The sequence below is a fragment of the Papaver somniferum genome, chromosome 8 (assembly GCF_003573695.1).
Source record: "Papaver somniferum cultivar HN1 chromosome 8, ASM357369v1, whole genome shotgun sequence".
NCBI classification, from domain to species: domain Eukaryota; kingdom Viridiplantae; phylum Streptophyta; class Magnoliopsida; order Ranunculales; family Papaveraceae; genus Papaver; species Papaver somniferum.
The window spans coordinates 131,333,462-131,352,815 of record NC_039365.1 but is presented as its reverse complement, the minus strand read 5'-3'; the positions used below and the strand labels follow the sequence as shown (position 1 = coordinate 131,352,815).

Here is a 19,354-nt window from a genome sequence, read left to right as displayed (position 1 = left end):
ACGTGTATTTAGTTAGCCAGTTGCTGACTTTATGGGACGATGATTCCTTGTATTGCTGAGTCGAACGTGTTTTGAAAATGTTCTAAGACTCATGAGTTGAACGTGTCTGTTGAGATAGAGGTATAATTGTTGATAGTTAAGGTGAGCAAATGTTTCTCATTTGATGAATCGTTGAATATTGATAGTTGAACCAATATTCCTTAGTATGAGAAAAAGTTGCTCGTTTGATGAATTATTGGTAGCGGGACCAAATGAAATATTAATTAAGATAATGACGAATGGGCCGAGTATAATAATTAAAGTGTCGATCACGGGATCAACGTAAAATTATTAGTGTTTGAATCTGCTCAGAATTATGTTTTGTAGAGCTTTGGATCCAAAACCCTAATTTTGATCAATTGATGATTCATTGAAAATCAACCACGGAATGAAGGAGGGACCGATTACACAGGATGATGAGTCGACCAGGTAACGCCCAGATGCTCGAGTGAGCAAACTACCAAAGTCTCTTGAAGACCAGTTGGTGAAAAGATGATTAAATGCTGGTTTAATCATTTATTCAAATAATGTTCGTCTGAACCTTAGGTGATAAAACCTAATAAATTATGAAGAGATGAAGGACCGACCAAGGGGTCATGAAACCGTCCCTGGTTGGTCACGGGATCGACTGACGATCACTTTATGAAATTCCAAGTTATTTGGAAGAGTTCTTGACCTAATACATGCAATTGCGCAAATTAGGTCAAATTATGAAAATACGTGGGACCGGCTCCTTGCAAGCCAAAGATCCAACCTTGGTCGGTCAAGGTAACATGCTCACGTTGCCAAGGTGCCCGTGTCTCAGTCCTGAGAATCTCGATATTTTCTGATGTGCGTTTGAGCAATATTTTGAGAAAATATAAAGAAATAAAGGATTTTTGCTGAAACCGAGGAAACTTCATAAGATGAAGGAAATAATAATAATAATAATAAAATAAATAAATCATGAAGTGTGGGACCGGCTATTTCCAAGGCATGGCCGGCCGGCCAATGAGCCCAGTCCCATGGCATTTTTCCTAATTTTATATTATTTTCATGATTTTAGGAAAATATCATGAAATCAAGGAGTTTGTTGAAATCAAGGAGTTTCCTTGAAGTGAAGGAGTTTCCATGATATGAGAGAAACAAATAATATTAATAATAATAAAATAAGGGCGTGTGGGACCGGCTAGGGCCCGGGCCCGTGAGTCTCTCCTAATTTTATATTATTTTCATGATTTGAAGGAAATATCATGAAAGTAAGGGATTTCCATGAGATGATGGAAATAATTAATAAAATAAGGAATTAAAAGGTGTGGGACCGGAAACGGCTAGGGCATGACTAGCCGCCTAGAACCCTTGACACCTTTCCTAATTTTATGTAATTTCCTTGATGTGAAGGAAATATCATAAAACTAAGGAGTTTTATAAAATTAAGGAATTTCCATGAGACGATGGATATAATAATTAATAAAATAAGGAATTGCAAGGTGTGGGACCGGTCACGGCTAGGGTATGGCCGGCCGGCTAGTGACCACGGTCCCGTGACACCTTTCCTGATTTTATGTAATTTTGTATAATTTCCTTGATGTGAAGGAAATATCATGAAACTGAGGAGTTTCATAAGATTAAGGAGTTTTCCATGAGACAATAGAAATAATAATTAATAAAATAAAGAATTACAAGGTGTGGGACCGGTCACGGCTAGGGAATGGCTGGACGGCTAGTGACCACTGTCCCGTGACACCTTTCCTAATTTTATGTAATTTTTTTTATAATTTCCTTGATGTGAAGGAAATACCACGAATTGAAGGGATTTTCTCAAATGAAAGGATTTTCATGGGATCAAGGAAAATAATAAAATATGATAAAATAAAGTAAGGGGCGTGGGACTGGCCACGGCGGCATGACCTGCCGGTCGGTGGGCTTGGTTTCCTTAGACGCCTCTTTTAAATATTTTATTATTATTATTTTCTCCATGGTTTCATCGTTCTTTCATGTAATTGAATGTTCGTTCGTGCATTCAGGTGCTCGTTAGTGCATTTATTGCTGAATACATTTGCACCATTTTCTCGGGGCTTACTCGATGGTGGCTAAGATGCCAGTACGTTGAATTTTTATTACTAACCCATGGAATTCTGCTGGGAATAGCCATAAATTGAAGTAATGAAATATTAAGCGGAATGCAGAGTATTTTTCTAGGAATTCAATTGATGAATCTTGTGACTATAAATAATTAATTGATGGCTCTATACTAGCAGGCATGCTGTCTAGGAGCATTATAATTATTAGAAAATTGAGGGATAAGCTAGCTGGAGCAGAACGCTCGATTTGAATGTTTATTCTGTAAAGTCAGGGAATATTGCGACATACTGAAGACGTGGTGCTATATACTAGTGAGTAATACATCTAGGAGCCGTCCAATCATTTCGATTCCTTATAGAAGTGATTACTGAAATTTCTTAGTAGTTATGAGATATGTCGTGGTCTCAGCTGAGAGTATGCACATCTACACATACTCTGAGAGACAGTATTCTCAGACAGAGATTCTTGTGGCATGAGCTTTCATGCTTCGATGAGATACATGAGCCTCAATACTCATCTGATTGTTGGATCAGGAGCATGTATAATTATGGTTTTACAATTTTTGCCCTTGTGAAAATCCACCATTTACACCTAGACATCCTGGCTGTGTTTCGTATCATCTGTTGCCAGTAATATCCTTGCATCTGAGCCTTGTCGGCTAATGACCTCATTCTGCTGTGGTTGCCTGCGTAGTAGATGTCCTTCAGAATACGGTGACCTTCTTCTCTGTATAAGCAGCGTAATAAGGGACCGAGGAAAGACTTCTTGTGAAGAACTCCGTCACGAAGGTCATACCTCCCTGCTTTTGATTTTATTTTTCGGGGTTGCTTCAGGTTCGCGGGCAGCGTTTCTTCTTTAAGAAAGAGATGAACTCCGGTTCTCCAGTCCTCTTCGTCACTGAAGTCTTCATCCTCATTGGCTCTTGACAGGATATCATATTCTACAAAGTCATCTGCGATATCTTCGCCGGCATCATCGTCATCAATGTCCTCCCCTTCACGATTTGTAGCGAAGGATTGTTGCGGGCTGATCGAAGGCTAGTATACTCTTGTTATATTGATAGCCTTGACGCTTTCACCCCTTAGCATAGATGATATGTATGCTAAGGCACCAGCATGCTTAAGGTCTCTTCTACCTAGATGTCGGAACTTGATGCTGGGTATTTGCGATGCTAGGGTCTGGACCAGAGCCATATATGCTGAGAGGGTTTCATCATAAACATTGTATTCCATCTCCACTTCTTGAATGACTAGTTGTAATCACTTGTTAGGCGTACGTCCGTTATTCCCATTTCTATTATCAACCGAAGAGCGTGTACAATGGCTTCGTATTCTACGATGTTGTTGTTATGCCCCTTGAACTCTAGTTTTAGTACGCGCACGATCCTATCCCCAGTCGGGGTGGTGACCACGATGCCTATGCCTGCTCCTTCTCTGCTCCTTGATCCATCGACGAAGACCTCATATCGTCTTTGGATTGAGGGTTCGAGTACATCGACCGGATCTTTATCATTCTCTTCTGCTTCTAGGATGTCCTTCACCTCTTCGTCATTGTCCATGGGTAAGTCTTCCAAAAAATCCGCCAATACTTGTGACTTTTGTGCAGTTTGGATCTCGTGGATGATATTGAATTGATCAAGATAAGTATTCCATTTTTTTATCCTTCCCACTTTCCCAGCGTTTTTGAGAACGGCTTACAGTGGTGCCTTGCATGGGATACGAACATAATGGGTTAATAAGTAGGTTCTTAGCTTTTGGGTTTCCCATACTAATGCTAGTATGAGTTGTTCAATCTTCGTGTAGTTTCTTTCTGCCGGGTTGAGAGTCTTGCTGATGTAGTAGATTGGTTGTTCGACCTTTGTGTTGGTTTTGACCAATATTGCACTGAACGCATCCTCGGTTGCTGCTATGTAAAGGGCCAGCACCTCACCGGGATCGGGCTTCTGGAGGATCGGGATCGTGAACCGGTCCTTAATCTTCTAGAAGGCTTCTTCATATTCAGCGGTCCATGCGAATTTACTTCCTTTCTTGAGGATGTTGAAGAAGTGCTTGCATTTGTCCGACGATCTGGCGATGAATCTCCCAGTGCTGTCAGTGATCTGTTGAGCTTTTGGACCTCTTTCAATTTCTTTAGGGAAGACATTTCCACAATGACCTGGATCTTCGCAGGATCGACTCTGATGCCCCTCTTCGTCACTAGATATCCAAGTAACTTTCCCGACGTGACGCTGAATGTACATTTTTCTGGATTCACTTTCATGTTGTGCTTCTTCATGGCATCGAAGATATCTCTCAAGTTTTGATGGTGGTCTTGCGCAGCTTACTCTTGACAAGCATGTCATCAACATAAACTTCTAAAGTGTTCCCAATCCATGGCTTGAATATATCATCAACCATCCTCTGGTATGTTTCCCCTGCGTTCCTCAGCCCGAAGGGCAGCCGTGTGTAACAGTAGAGGACGTGCGGGTTGTAGAACGTCGTGCGTTGTTGATCTTCTTCTGCCAGGGATACCTGATTGTAGCCAGAATGTCCATCCATAAATGACAGTTCTTCGTACCCTTCAACAGCTTCTACCAATTGGTTGATGCTTGGGAGTGGATAACTATCCTTCGGGCACGCCTTATTGAGGTTGGTAAATTCAATGCATATCCTTACTCCTCCATTCTTCTTTGGTACGATGACCATGTTCGAAATCCATGTTGGATACTTTACTTCCTTAATGAATCTTGCCTCCAACAGCTTGCGGAGTTCTTTCTCGATCGCCTGGTGATACTCTGGTGTGACTTTTCGTACTTTCTGTCTAAAAAGGTTCGTGCCTGGATTTATACGAAGCTCGTGTTGGATTATCTTCGGATCGATTCGTGGCATATCTCCCAGTTTACATGCAAATATGTCCGCATATTCCGTAAGTAGATTTATTAGGGATGCTTCTCGTTCCTTATCCATTAGAGTGCATATCTTGATCATCTTCGGGTTTTCTTCGGTCCCTATATTGATCTCCTTCGTGGGTTCTACGGGTGTGAATGTAGGCTTGGGTTCTCCTAGGAGAGGGACGTTCTGTAATTTCTATTTGGCAGGCTCTTCAGCCCCCTTAGCCATGGAAGTAGAAGCTTCGGTAGTTAAGACGACATTCTCCTTTGTCAAGATGTTTCCCGAAATTTCTTCAAGATATAGGTCAATTGCCCTGTCCTTAGCGGCTTCCTTATTTGTGTTCCTGTGGGACTTTCGTTGCTTATCTTGTTCATTATTGAGTTGGTTTTGTAGAGCTTGGCATTCTCGGGCGGTGACTTGATCTCCCTTAATTTCCATTACCCCTTCGGGTGTTGGGAATCTAAGGTATTGGTGATATGTCGCGGCTACTCCTTTGAGTTTCTGTACCCATCTCCGACCGATGATGGCGTTGTAGGGAGAAAGAGCATCTACCACGCTGAACCGGATTTCGATCTTCATTGGTCCTGCCTTTACCTCTAACACAATGTCCCCCAGGGGCTTCGTAGGTGCGCCGTTGAATCTATAGATGGTATAATAAGAAGATATAAGTTGTTCATCATTCAATTCCATTCGTTTGAACGTATCATAAAATAGAACGTCGACTGAACTCCCTCCGTCAATCAAGATCTTCTTAACGTTGCATCCTGCTACTGGTAAAGTGAGAACTAAAGGATCTTTGTGTTCCTCCATGTCTTCTTCGATATCTTCAGCGTCGAATGTCATCGGTGCGTTAATTCATTATTCGTGCTCATCAACTTCGACTCCGTCAATCTTGTATAGCTGGCAGTGGTCCTCAAATTGTTTCCTCAACCTTTTTCCTATCTGGGTAGTCAGAGAGGGTCCGTTAGATTCGGAGCATGAAATGATATTGAATGTTCGGTTACCCTCAGGTAGTTGGACTTGTTGGCTTCGTTTTGCCCTTTCATCAGTTTCTGTCTTCTGAACGTATTGCTTGAGGTCACCAACGTCAATCAGCTTTTGGATCATTATTTTGAGGTTCTTGCACTTTTCAGTCTGATGCCCGTTGAAGCAGTGATACTCGTTGTAGTCTCTTGGCTTCTCAGACCGGGGTGGCTGGTTTCCTTTGGACCAAGGCCACTCTAAGTTTTCTCGATCCTTGATCTCCCTTAGGATGCGAGTGTAGTTGGTGTTTAGCTTCATATACACTTAATCTTCGAATTTCCGATCGTCATGCCGATGATCATCCCTTCGTCCTCTTCTATCTTCGTTGGGACGTTCGGCCGAGTTGCCTCTCTTGGATCCGCTAGCTTTCTCCACGGAATTATCCGATGTGCTCTTTGCGTTTGGGCCCTAGGATTCTCTCGCTGGATTTCTTCCAATTTGGCGTGCTTTTCAATGATAACTCGAAGATCTCCTTCAGTCGTGGGTACGCTTCTATGAATTTCGACAAATAGCAGGCTTATCATATCCAATACCCACTTGTAGCAATTGATGGTGAACAATGGATCTACATTCCCTATTGCTTGACAGATTCTGTGCCACCTATCAGTATATTCTCTGATGGTTTCTTTGTATGTGACCGCTAGCGAGAAAAACTTGTCCATCCCTGTGTTGACGTCCTTATTATACATGTAAGTTCTCAGGAATTTCTCCGTGAGCTGGCTGTAGGAGTCGATAGAATTGGGTGGTGGGTTATCAAACCAAGACAATGTTGATCCTTTCAAGCTTGAAGGAAAATATCTGCAGAGGACCGCGTCGTCCTGGTCCCATCGGGCCAAAATACGATTATAATACCGAAGGTGGGCCGCGGGGTCGCTGGATCCATCATAGCACTCGAACGCCGGGACGGGGCACTTCTGGGGAATGAGAGCTTTGGCAAAATGTGGAGTCAGTGGTATGGTGTTGGCCTCTCTCATTACTTCTTATAGTCTTCCTCTTCCTTGCCTTGCTTTCATCTACTTGATTTCAGCCATCATTTCAGCGCGAAGGTCCTCCATTGCCCGATGGTGGTCCTCCCTGGTTGTGGATCGTCCCGAACTTCAGTTCTCACTATCAAAATAATCTGAATCCTCGGGACATAATCTGGATCGTACAATCTAATCTCCCTGGAAGCACTTCGGTTTAATGTCTCAGGATTGTTGGCATTCGTCATGATAATTCTTCGGTCGCGATTGGGCTCCTGTACTTTAGAATTTTCTTCGTCATGTGGGTGTGTCGCTCCTGTGCTTTGGGTAATCCTATCCTTGAGCTCCTGATTTTCTCAAGCCAGTAATAGACTGCATCTGCGTATACCCGCTGGTTCTTTTATAATTCTTCGAGCTCTGTCATCAGTTGGGGAGAATGGTTCGATCCTTGGTTTGGGGTCCTGGTTCGCACCTGCCCTCCAATGGCCACAGTATGACCTTCGTCTATTGGATGGATTAAAGGGTGGGGCGGATCGGTAGTAACTAATGGCAGTTCCACGTGTAGGGGCGCTGGTTGGTATACTATTAACAAGGGTTGAGTAGTCGGCAGAGCATGGTTTTGGTCATTCATTGGTGGCATTCCGAAAGCCGGTTGTTTCATCATTGATTCTGAAAATACCTCATGTTGTTCATGAGCTCGGGTAGATGCTATCGTCTTTGTTGCATCGGCTTTGGCTGCTACAGCTTTGAGGGACGCTGCCGCTACGGCATTGGCGTCCAGTGGTGAGGTGATCTCGGTGGAATCTTGCTTCTGATTTGACGCCTTCGGCTTATTACCCTTTTGCTTGCTGCGTATCACAACTGGGGTCGTCCTTGGTTTTTCTTTTGACGATGCCTTGGTTTTTCCCACATCTTTCGTTTTCTCCATTTTCGATTTTCTGCAAAGGACAAAACGTTGTCGAAGAAACATATCCATATTGGTTTTGTTAGCAAAGTTAATCCAGATAAAAGGCAAACACCTAAGTATCACAACGTATATCTAAATATTTTCAAGGAAAACACATCTCGGGAAACACGACAAGGGAAAACGTAGATCCGACAATCGTAAACATAGATCTAAAAATACTTTGCGAAAACAGGCAGATCCAAGGGTTTTATGCATGGAAACATAGGTTCGAATGTATGTTTGTTAGAAACCACACAACATGAATATTTTCCGAGGATGACAAAAACTTAAACAAAATGGTTTTAAAGATCTAAAAGGCTTGGATCCGGAAAATATTGCTCGTGAGGAAAGACCTAGATCTGAAAGGTTTTTTTCAAGGAAAACATAGATCTAGAAGACTCCCGCTAAAGTAAACGCATATCTACAGGAAAACATAGATCTAGCATGTTTTTTCAAGGAAAACAGTGATAAGTTGCTCAAAACGCTATTATTTGGGGAATAGTGCTGGGAGCCAAAAAGTAAAATCATAGGGAAAGATAAATCTTTTACCGGGACAAGAGTCCCTGTTTCTAGCGCCAGATTGTGTACACGGAAATAACGAAGGTATCTTCGTATCCACAAACAAAGTTCGCAAGCATAGTAAAACTGACAAAACGATAGTAATATGACTAATGGTTGCATAAAACGGTAAAAAGGGAAACTCTGAGCCTTCGGGCTCGTCCTTGTTTCTCATCACAGGGATTCCTATGATGAGCTAAAATGTGCATAATACTAAAGTGCGAAGATCATAAGTGCAAAATGTAAGTGAGACAGATTTACGTGGTTCAGCACTAAGGCCCACGTCCACGAGGGTTGGTGTTTCACTATGTATTCTAAGGTTACAAAGACAGAGTCGAATGACTTTGAGTGGGGAACGAAGCTAGGAATGAAATAGAACTCATACTTACTCTTACAATTTCTCTCTCCTGAGCTATATCTCTCACTCTTCCTAAAATTGGTCGACCCCTTCTATCTCAGTGGAGAGGGGTATTTATAGGGATTCCGTGTGGGACCTTCCGAGTAACATCTGTATCCTTATCGTCTTGGTCTCTGTGCCGATACCGATGATATCTTCGTTTCGTACCGATGGTCTTAACGGTAGCATATTGTAACGATGAGTCGCCGCTTATTCCACCACAGGATACTTGACACGTACCCTTTGCATGCAGCATTTAAGGAGGGTGGTTGGGCAATCCACACATGTCAGACAGTTGTCTGATGCCCCTGTCATATCCTTGTCGGTTAGATTAATCTCTACCCTCAATTTTGGATCTGTCTTGGGATAGAGTAAAGTGGGCCTTTGGATCTTCTAGGGTACTTCGCAGTATCTCGCTCCTTAGGTAGCCTTCCTTCTGTCATCGTTGGATCTGCCTGACGGTGGATACATGGCAGGAGATGATGATCCTATTCTTCTAGTGTAGCGACGTGGCATCACTGTCTTGATGCGCCTCATATTGATATATTAAAAAAAATACACGCGTCCATTCCTTGACACGCGGTCGATCACATATTATGTGTATACAGATTGCGTTTTCCGAAACGGGCTCGATCAGGTTTTTTATTCTTTCAATAGGATGAGAGTTTTCACAGGAAACGATATGGTTAAGAGCTACAAATATATATTTTGATCTCTGGAGAAGTGGAGGGTTTCACACACGCGTTACATTAAAGCTTGAGAAATCTGATACGGGTGTCCTTCGGGGAAGGTAAAGCTGTTTATACGGAGCGGGACTCTCTCGGTTCCTAGATGCAATAGTTCCCTAAATCGATTTTTTCTTGGAAAATATATTTAATATCGTTGCATTCACCGGTAAAATGATTGATGAACCTATGATAATGGAAGTATCTTGGATCTGAAATTTCTTCGCCAGTTGGTGGGAGCCATATGTGAGGTACTTGGATGAAACTATCTCGTGCCCCGGTTTCCAGTAGCTCAATAATAATTCTTGTGGAAAATGCATGGCAAGGATGCACCAGGTCTGGCTTCATCTGTGGAAACCGTTGTTGTTGTGGGATCTTATGTGGGTTCTAATATGGGAACCATCTCGGACCCGGAGTTGGAGTTGAGACTTGCATTGGATTTGAGGCGGGTATGGGTTGTCCGGTTTGCGGATTTCGCTGATGAGTGATCTCTCCATACGGTCCACCTACGGTTGCTGCGGCGGCAGGTGGTTGAGCTAGGTAGTGTTGATTAACATAGTCCTCATTTCTACGGGCCTCTTGATAAATCTCTCCTTCTTCGGGCTCTTCCTCCTTTGATGAGATCAGTGTGGCAGCTGGTTTCTGGGTAACCTTTTGAAATTCTGTGAGGGTGTTGAGATATAGATTCTATAACAAGGCCCTGTTGACTGGTTCTTAGTCCTTGTCATGGAATGTTGATCGAGTTGTAATGCATCCACCGCGTCTTTCTTCTTTTCTTAATGTAGATGGTGGATTTTCAACAAAGGGAAAATCCTTAAAATCATGATGCATGTTTCTGACACAGCTTTCAGACGAGCGACAATTCATATTTACGAAGCCACAGTAAATATGCCTTTCGAAAAGCCTCCACTAGCTGAGCGTTCGATCCCTGGCATTTCGTCGTGCCCTCTATGTAGAATAACATAATTGGTCGGTTCTTCGTAAGATTGAGAGCAATAACGCTTCAGGACGTCGGTGACACTCACTTTTCCCTGACTACATGAGAGAGACCCCCCTCTACATAGAAGAACGATTGGGCGGTTCTCCGCAAGATTGAGAGCAATAACGCCTTCAGGACGTCGGTGAAACTCACTTTTCCATGACTATGTAGAGAGACGTATATAGATCCAGGAGGTTCTCCGTAAGATTGAGAGCAATAATGTCTTCAGGACGTCGGCAACACTTGCTGATTCACTAACAATACGCAAGAGATTAAATTCTACCGTGACATTCACCGCTGGATTCCTAGAAGATAATCTATCTTATCTCATTACTCCTATTTCATGATCGAAATGGTAATAGATAAACGTATTACTCCGACTTCATGATCGAATCCACGGCTGATCTCATGAAATGGTAATAGATATTACTCTGATTCCATGGTCGAACCCACGGCTGGTCTCATGAAATGGTAATATCACCACTTATTTTATTAATACGATTTCATGGTCGAATCCACGATCCCATGGAATGGTAATACCTAATTTACTATTCTGAATTCATGGTCGAATCCACGGCTGATCCTGTGAATTGATAATAAAAAAGCTACTCACTTTTATTACTCAGTTTTATGAATCATTCTCCACTGAATTTCATAAATTAGTGATAAATACTCAACAATTCGGCATCTGGACTACCACTGAGTAAGCGCCATAAAATAGTGCAAGTGTACTCGACAATGATGCACGAACGAGCACACAAATGCGCGAACGCGCATCCAAAATATGGACAAATGAGGAATCCCGCACAAAACAGGAGAGAGAAAATAACAATATTAAAATAATGGAGAAATGCCCATGGGCCGGGCCCACCGGCCGGCCGGCCGTGCCCTAGATGTGGCCGGGTCCATGCTTCCTCCATTATTTTTCCCTATTTTTGTTGTTTTCATAAACTCATGAAGACTCCTCCATCTCAGCAACTTTCCTTGTTTGAGCAAAACTCATGGTTTCTCCATATTTTTTGGTTTCCCCAATTTTGTGTAGTTTCACGAAAAATAATAATAAAATATAGGGAAAGGTGTTGCAGGACTGGGAAACTTGGCTAGCCGGCCATGCCCACACCTTTCAATCCCTAATCTTTCATAAATTGTTATTTTTCTCATCTTGTGAAACTTCCCAAAAATCGTGGTTTCTCCATATTTTCTCAAATATTGCGCGAATCATGAAAAAGCCAAAATTTAACATGGTCACATGACCGACTGGGCTACTCACGAAAAATATATTAAAATATTATTATTTTTATATTCACAAAATATTGATCAAACGATCATACTTGCTCATTCGAGCAAAATCGAGGATTTCAGTCAAAAATCGAACTCTTCTGAAAATCTGAAATATTGCTCAAACTCACATCAGAAAATGCCAAAACTATCATGACTGAGACATGAGCATTATGGAGACACGGGCATGCTCCCTTGACCGACCAAGGGCGGCTCTAAGTCTTGCAATAAGCCGGTCCCACACGTTTTCACACTTTTGACCTAATTTGCGCAATTGCTCATATTGGGTCCAAACTCTTCACAACCAACTCATATTTTGTGCAAATACCCATCAGAGGTCCCACGATCACCTAGGGACGGTCTCATGCCATCCATCTTGGTCAGTCCCCCACTTTTCTATAATTAGGTTTTATCACCTAATGCTCAATCGAGCACTATTTCAATACATGATGAAACTGACATTTAATCGTCATTCCTTCACCAACCGGTCAACTCAGGACCCTGGCGTACGCCCACTCAAGAAATTGGGCATCATATGGACGTCCATAGTCTCATGTGGTCGGTCCCTCCTTCGCTCATGACCTATTTTCAGCAATTCGTCAAATAATGAGCAATCGATCAAAAATTAGGGTTTCGAACAAACGCTCCACGAATCATCATTCTGAGCAGGATTCAAACACTAATGAATTTATTTTGATCCAGCAATAATCATATGGATTAATTATATAATATTTGGTAGTCTACCAATATTTTAATTAATATTTTATTGGGTCACGACATCCATAAATAATTTGCCGAATTGAGCAATACTTGCTCAGTCCACCAAAATTCAGTAAATTATCAGTAATTTGCTAAATTGAGCAATAATTGCTCAATTTCTCGAATATTGATCCAACTATCAATATTCAGTAATTCGTCGAATTGAGCAATACTTGCTCAATTCCCAACTATCAATATACCAATAATTCGTCGAGCAATACTTGCTCAGTTACTCGAATGTTCCACTGAGCGGTCATTCATGCTTGATTCAACAAAACCTAGACTCATTGTCTAAATCAGTCAATGTGACTAATTAAATACACGTCTGTGATGCAGACTCCATGATTCGTGATACATCAATCACGTCACAAATGGGGGATGTCACTTAGGGTTTTAGTCTGGCGGCCTACGGAACGTGGATACATCCACGATGATAATGTAAGTAAGTCGTGCAAACGGTTGAAGTAGTTAGCAAAGTAGTGGGATAATGATCAACCATGTCTCCCCACGACCTGGGGCTGGTTTCACCACGATCTTCCACTTTCCCACTCTTTCACCCAAGAAATCGTCACACTTACAGGGATCAAGGTGTTCATCATTCTTGCAATATAAATAAGTCCAAATCGAGGACAACCGGTTATCATCAGACATCATCGATCATCATTCGTCAATAACTCGATAAAAACTTATTCACATAACTCAACTTCAGCAGTTCACTACAGAAACCTTCAACACATCCACAATCCTTGATCATCACTGATCTCACACAATTCTCAGCTTCCCTCATACAGATCAACCCATCTCCCCCTTTGCGACCGAATTGACTCTAGAATGGCCATTGACTTGGTTTAGGCCGGAGTCCTACAGATTGATCTCTCGAATCTAAGCACTCCCTTTGCAGTGCATCTGTGTGAGGTTGAGCAGTTTGGCCGGTTCGAGGAGTCTCCATCACACGGTGATTCCCTCATTCCCTAAAAAACCAGCAAACCGTTTTTCCCATCCACAGATTGGCGACTATAGTGGGAGATTAATCTCTCGGTTGCAATCTCTCATTTTTAGAAAATGGTTGGTCTTATGTCTAACTTAACTACTTCGATTTCGAATCTTTCGAATGGAAATGTTCCTCTTTCCAATGGAACATCCGACGCGGAAATCCTGACCTTGATCGAACTGGCACGAGTATAGGAGATTCATACAAGGAACATGGACCTGATGAAAGAGACGTTGAACAAAATATTGAATTTCCTCGTCAGACTAACATCAGACTTAAGTGGCGCTCCTGCTCAAGAAACTCTGACGCTGATGGATAATCCCTCGACCGATGATCAGCCTCGATCCAACAGCTTCACCACGTATGAAAAGCCGGTGGAACAAGAGGTCACATATTTAATCGAGAATCTATGTGAACTGCTGCATTTCTCCAGAGATCAGCGCACGGACACGTTTGCCGCACTCAACAAAATATCATCTGATGCGCGAATAGTTGCATCATTTCCGGTGGTTGAACAAATGTCCATGGTATCTGAACTTTCTATCAACAACATCACCTTCACTGAGGAAGACCGAATGGTGGAGGAAGGGCATAACCGAGCCCTGTTCGTAACTGCTTCCATTAAGGACTCTGAATTCAGGAGAGTTCTCATCGACACAGGTGCTTCCACGAATATTATCACTATGAAGACTCTCAAGGAAGCCAAAGTTCCACAAAGCAAGATCGTTCATCATCCCATATTGATGACGGGTTTTGAAGGAAGCCAGAGTCACACTTACGGGTATGTCTATGTGGATCTGAAAGTGGGTCCAATTCGATCCACTGTCAAGTTTCATGTGATCGAGAAAGACCTTGACTATCACATGATACTCGGAAGACCATGGCTTCACGGCAATAAGGTTATTCCTTCAACGTACCACCAGTGTATGAAGGCTTTGTTTAATAACAAAATGGTCTGCATCCCAGCTTCCGTGTCTCCTTATGCTCCAGTTTATGATGCTGAGTTCATGAAACCTCCAAAGAGTATCCCCAAACCTCCAAGCAAGATCTGCAGCACTCCACTCCCAAGTTGGAAGTCTATTGAGAAAACTGACAAACCATCATCAATAGATGCTAAGTCCGTCAAGTCGTCTACCACACCACTCAAGCGTCGTTAGGGTCAAGGTACGACTCATAAAAATTCCAACTTTATTACTGATTATGATGTAGAAGGGATAGTCATTTATCTCCGTCGTAAGGATTAGCAATTAACAGGGGAGGTCTACGAAAAGTCTCCCCGCCCTGAAGAATCATGCCAGATTGAGAAATCACCCGATGAGGAAATTCGAGATGCACCACGACAGCTGCAAGATGGCACAGATTCCACAACTGACGATCTTGAGACTATCAACATCGGAACAGACGAGAACCCAAGGACAATTTTAATCAGTTCTACTCTCTCACCTGAGGAACGAGAAGGATTGATAGATCTATTGAACGAGTACCAAGATATCTTTTCCTGGACGTACGAAGAGATGCCCGGCCTGGACGATAAATTAGTCACTCATCATCTGCATATCACTCCCGATTCCAAACCTGTCAAACAACCGCCCAGACAATTCAGACACGAGGTTGAGGAACAAATCAAGGTGGAAATACAGAAACTATTAACAGCAGGATTCATAAAACCCATTCAACATCCAACGTGGCTGGCGAACATTGTCCCAGTCAAGAAGAAAAATGGTCAGATCCGATGTCGTGTGGATTTCAGAAACCTGAACAAGTGTTGCCCGAAGAATGACTTTTCATTGCCAAACATCGATATGCTCGTCGACACAACCAACGGTCATGACATGTTCTCGTTCATGGACGGTTACAGTGGATACAACCAAATCAAGATGTACGAGCATGACGCTAACAAGACCGCATTTCGGACCCCATCAAAACTTCCACTACACAGTGATGCATTTCGTCCTGAAGAACGCATGACCCACTTATCAGCGAGCCATGATTGCAATATTCCATGACACGATGCACAAGCAAGTAGAGGACTATGTTGACGATGTAGTGGTGAAATTGAAGACTCGGGCATCCCACCTAGACATCCTAAGTCAAGTCTTCGAAAGATGCAGAGAATACAAACTAAAGATAAATCCTCTAAAATGTGCTTTTGGTGTTTCTTCTGGAAAGTTTCTTGGATTCCTGGTTACTGCAGAAGGAATCAAGGTTGATTCAGATAAGACAAAATCTAATACTACCATGCCTCATCCACGGACTGTGAAGGAGCTCCAGAGTTTCATAGGAAAAGTCAATTATATCCGGCGTTTCATTCATGGACTCGCTCAACTCATTGCTTCGTTCACTCCTCTGTTGAAGAAATGAGCAAATTTTGAATGGACAACCGTTCAACAAGAAGCATTTCAGAAAATACAGCAAATATTACTATCACCCGCTATCATGAAATCTCCAGTGCAAGGAAGATCGATGATACTTTACACAACCTCCAGTGATGTCGCCATTGGATCACTCCTCGCTCAATAGGATGAAGAAGGTATCGAACGTCCGATCTATTACTTCAGTCGCACAATGAGGGATGCCCAACTCCGATACCCAAAGGCTGAAAGGGCGTGTCTAGCATTGGTTCACGCAATTCAGAGATTTAGACATTATTTACTATCAAACATAGTTGTGCTGGTGGACAAAGCTGATCCCATAAAATTCTTACTGTCGAAACCTGCACTGATCGGGAGACCAGCAAAATGGCTACTTCAAATGTCAGAATTTGACATAGAATGTGTCCCTCCAAAAGAAATTAAAGGACAAGCAGTCAAATACTTACTTGTTTCTTTCCCTGGGGAAGACATCACAATATTGCATGAAGAAGTACCCGGTGAGTTTCCAGAAATTTCAGTCATTCAAGAAGAAACATGGCTACTATATTTTGATGGATCTGCCACTCCGAGAAATGATACTGGTGGAGCGGGCATTGTGATAGTATCTCCATCCGGTGAAGTTTTCTCACATTCATTCAAGCTGGATTTTCACTGCACCAACAATTCAGCAGAATATGAAGCTTTTCTCCTAGGGTTATCTTTATCCAAGAAAGCCAGAGCAAAGCACTTAGAAATCAGAGGAGACTCATAGTTGTTGGTTAACCAAATGAATGGTGTATACTCTCTCAAAGAAATAACACTTGCTTCATTCAGGACCTAGGCGCAACAACTATTATCTCATTTCTCTGATGCAACAATTGTCCATACCGGCCGTACCAACAATAGACATGTTGATTGTCTAGCAACTCTAGCATCCAAACTAAAATTTGAAGGATCCGAGAAATCCATCATTGTACAAAGGCGCTTTGTATCATCTACCTGGCTTACTCAAGTGGAAGATGCTCAATCGAGTGACTAGCGAGCGCCCATCATTCATGAATTGAGCAGTTCTCTTACGGAAGGGAAAATCAGCCTCACGGAGTTAAAAAACTTTTTTCTGCTACATGGAGCATTATACTATCGCAATCCTGATGGATCCCTGTCACTATGTCTTGGAGATGAGGAAGCAAGTAAACGACTCAAACGCATACATGAGGAAATATGTGGGAAAATCCTAGTGGTCACACTCTACAGGAGACTTCAGCGGCTCGGGTACTATTAGCCCTCCATGGAAGCTCAATCGAGGATGCTGCAAGGATCCTGTCCCAATTGTCAAACACCGCCTCATCATTTGGAGATTCTAAAAATCCATCACACTGGGGACTGGAGAGAACCTTACATAAAGTATCTTCGTGACAACGAACTTCCATCAAAGAAGAAGGGAGGAATCAAACTGTAGATGGTGGATTTTCAACAAAGGACAAAACCGAAAAATCATGATACATGTTTCTGGCACGACTTTCAAGCATGTGACGATTCATATTTTACGAAGCCATGATGAATATGCATTTCGGAAGGCCTCCACTAGCTGAGCGTTCGATACCTCGCATTTCATCATGCCCTCTATGTAGAATAACATAATTGGGCGGTTCTCCGTAAGATTGAGAGCAACAACGCCTTCAGGACGTCGGTGACACTCATTGTTCCCTGACTACATGAGAGAGACCCCTCCTCTATATAGCAGAACGATTGGGCGGTTCTCCGTAAGATTGAGAGCAATAATGCCTTCAGGACGTCAGTGATACTCACTGTTCCCTGACTATGTAGAGAGACGTGTATACACCCAGGCGGTTTTCCGTAAGATTGAGAGCAATAACGTCTTCAGGACTTCGGAAACACTTGATGTTTCACTGACTATACGCAAGAGATTAAATTCTACCGTGACATTCACCACTGAATTCCTAGAAGGTAATCTATCTTATCTCATTACTCCTATTTCATGATCGAAATGATAATAGATAAATGTATTACTCCGATTTCATGATCGAATCCACGGCTGATATAATGAAATGGTAATAGATATTACTCCAATTTCATGGTCGAACCCACGGCTGGTCTCATGAAATGGTAATATCACCACTTATTTTATTACTCCGATTTCATGGTCGAATGCACGATCCCATGGAATGGTAATACCTATTTTATTATTCTGAATTCATGGTCGAATCCACGGCTGATCCTATGAATTGATGATAAAAAACTACTCATCTTTATTACTCAGCTTCATGAATTATTCACCACTGAATTTCATAAATTATTAATAAATACTCAACAACCGGGCATCTGGACCACCACTGAGTAAGCCCCATAAAATGGTGCAAGTGTACTCAACAATGATGCATGACTGAGCACCCGGATGCACATACGAGTATTCAAAAATATGGAAAATGAGGAATCCTACACAAAACAGGAGAGATAAACAAATAATAATAATAAAATAATGGAGAGGCACCCATGAGTCGGGCCCACCGTCCGACCGGCCGTTCCCTAGTCGTGGCCGGTCCCATGCCTCTCCCATTATTTTTCTTATTTATCATTTTCATGAACTCATGAAAACCCCCTCATCCTAGCAACTTTTCTTGTTTGATCAAAACTCACGGTTTCTCCATATTTTGATGAACTCATGGAAAATAATATAAAATTAGGGAAAGGTGTGCGAGACCGGGCAACATAGCCGGCCGTCCATGCCCAAGCCGTGGCCGGTCCCACACCTTGCAAACCCTAACTTTTCATAATTATTATTTCCCTTAACTCATGAAACTCCCTTGTTTCAACAAAACTCATGGATTCTCCATAACTTCAAGGATTCATGAAGAATAATATTATAAAATAAGGAAAGGTGTGCGAGATTGGGCAACCTAGCCGGCCGGCCATGCCCAAGCCGTGGCCAGTCCCACACCTTGCAAACCCTAAGTTTTCATAATTATTATTTTCCTCAATTCATGAAACCCCTGGGTTTGAGCAAAATTCATGATTTCTTCATATTTTCTCATATATTGCTCAAATCACGAAAATCAAAAAGCAAACATGGTCACACGACTGGCTAGCCTCTCACGGCAATTTTTAATATTAAAACATTTTTATTTTAATATTTTCAAAATATTGATGAATTGAGCATACATGCTCATTCCAACAAAAATCAAGAGTTTCAGCCAAGATGAAACTCTTCCGAAAATTCACAATGTTGCTCGAACGCGCATCAGAAAATGCCGAAACTCTCAGTATGGAGACACGGACACCACGGAAACACGTGCATGCCTTCATGACCGACCAGAGTCATTCTTAGGGCTTGTACAAATCCGGTCCCACATGTTTTCATAATTCTGACATAATTTGCTCAATTGCTCATACT

The 19,354-nt window shown here is 42.3% G+C and overlaps 1 protein-coding gene across 1 annotated transcript; it reads right to left on the bottom strand.

The window, feature by feature from the left end:
- Positions 1-5,168: 5,168 nt before the first annotated feature.
- LOC113306047 lies at positions 5,169-5,816 on the bottom strand. Its single transcript, XM_026555033.1, has one exon. The coding sequence runs from the start codon at positions 5,814-5,816 to the stop codon at positions 5,169-5,171; it is 648 nt and encodes a 215-aa protein (XP_026410818.1).
- Between the last annotated feature and the right edge of the window lie 13,538 nt (positions 5,817-19,354).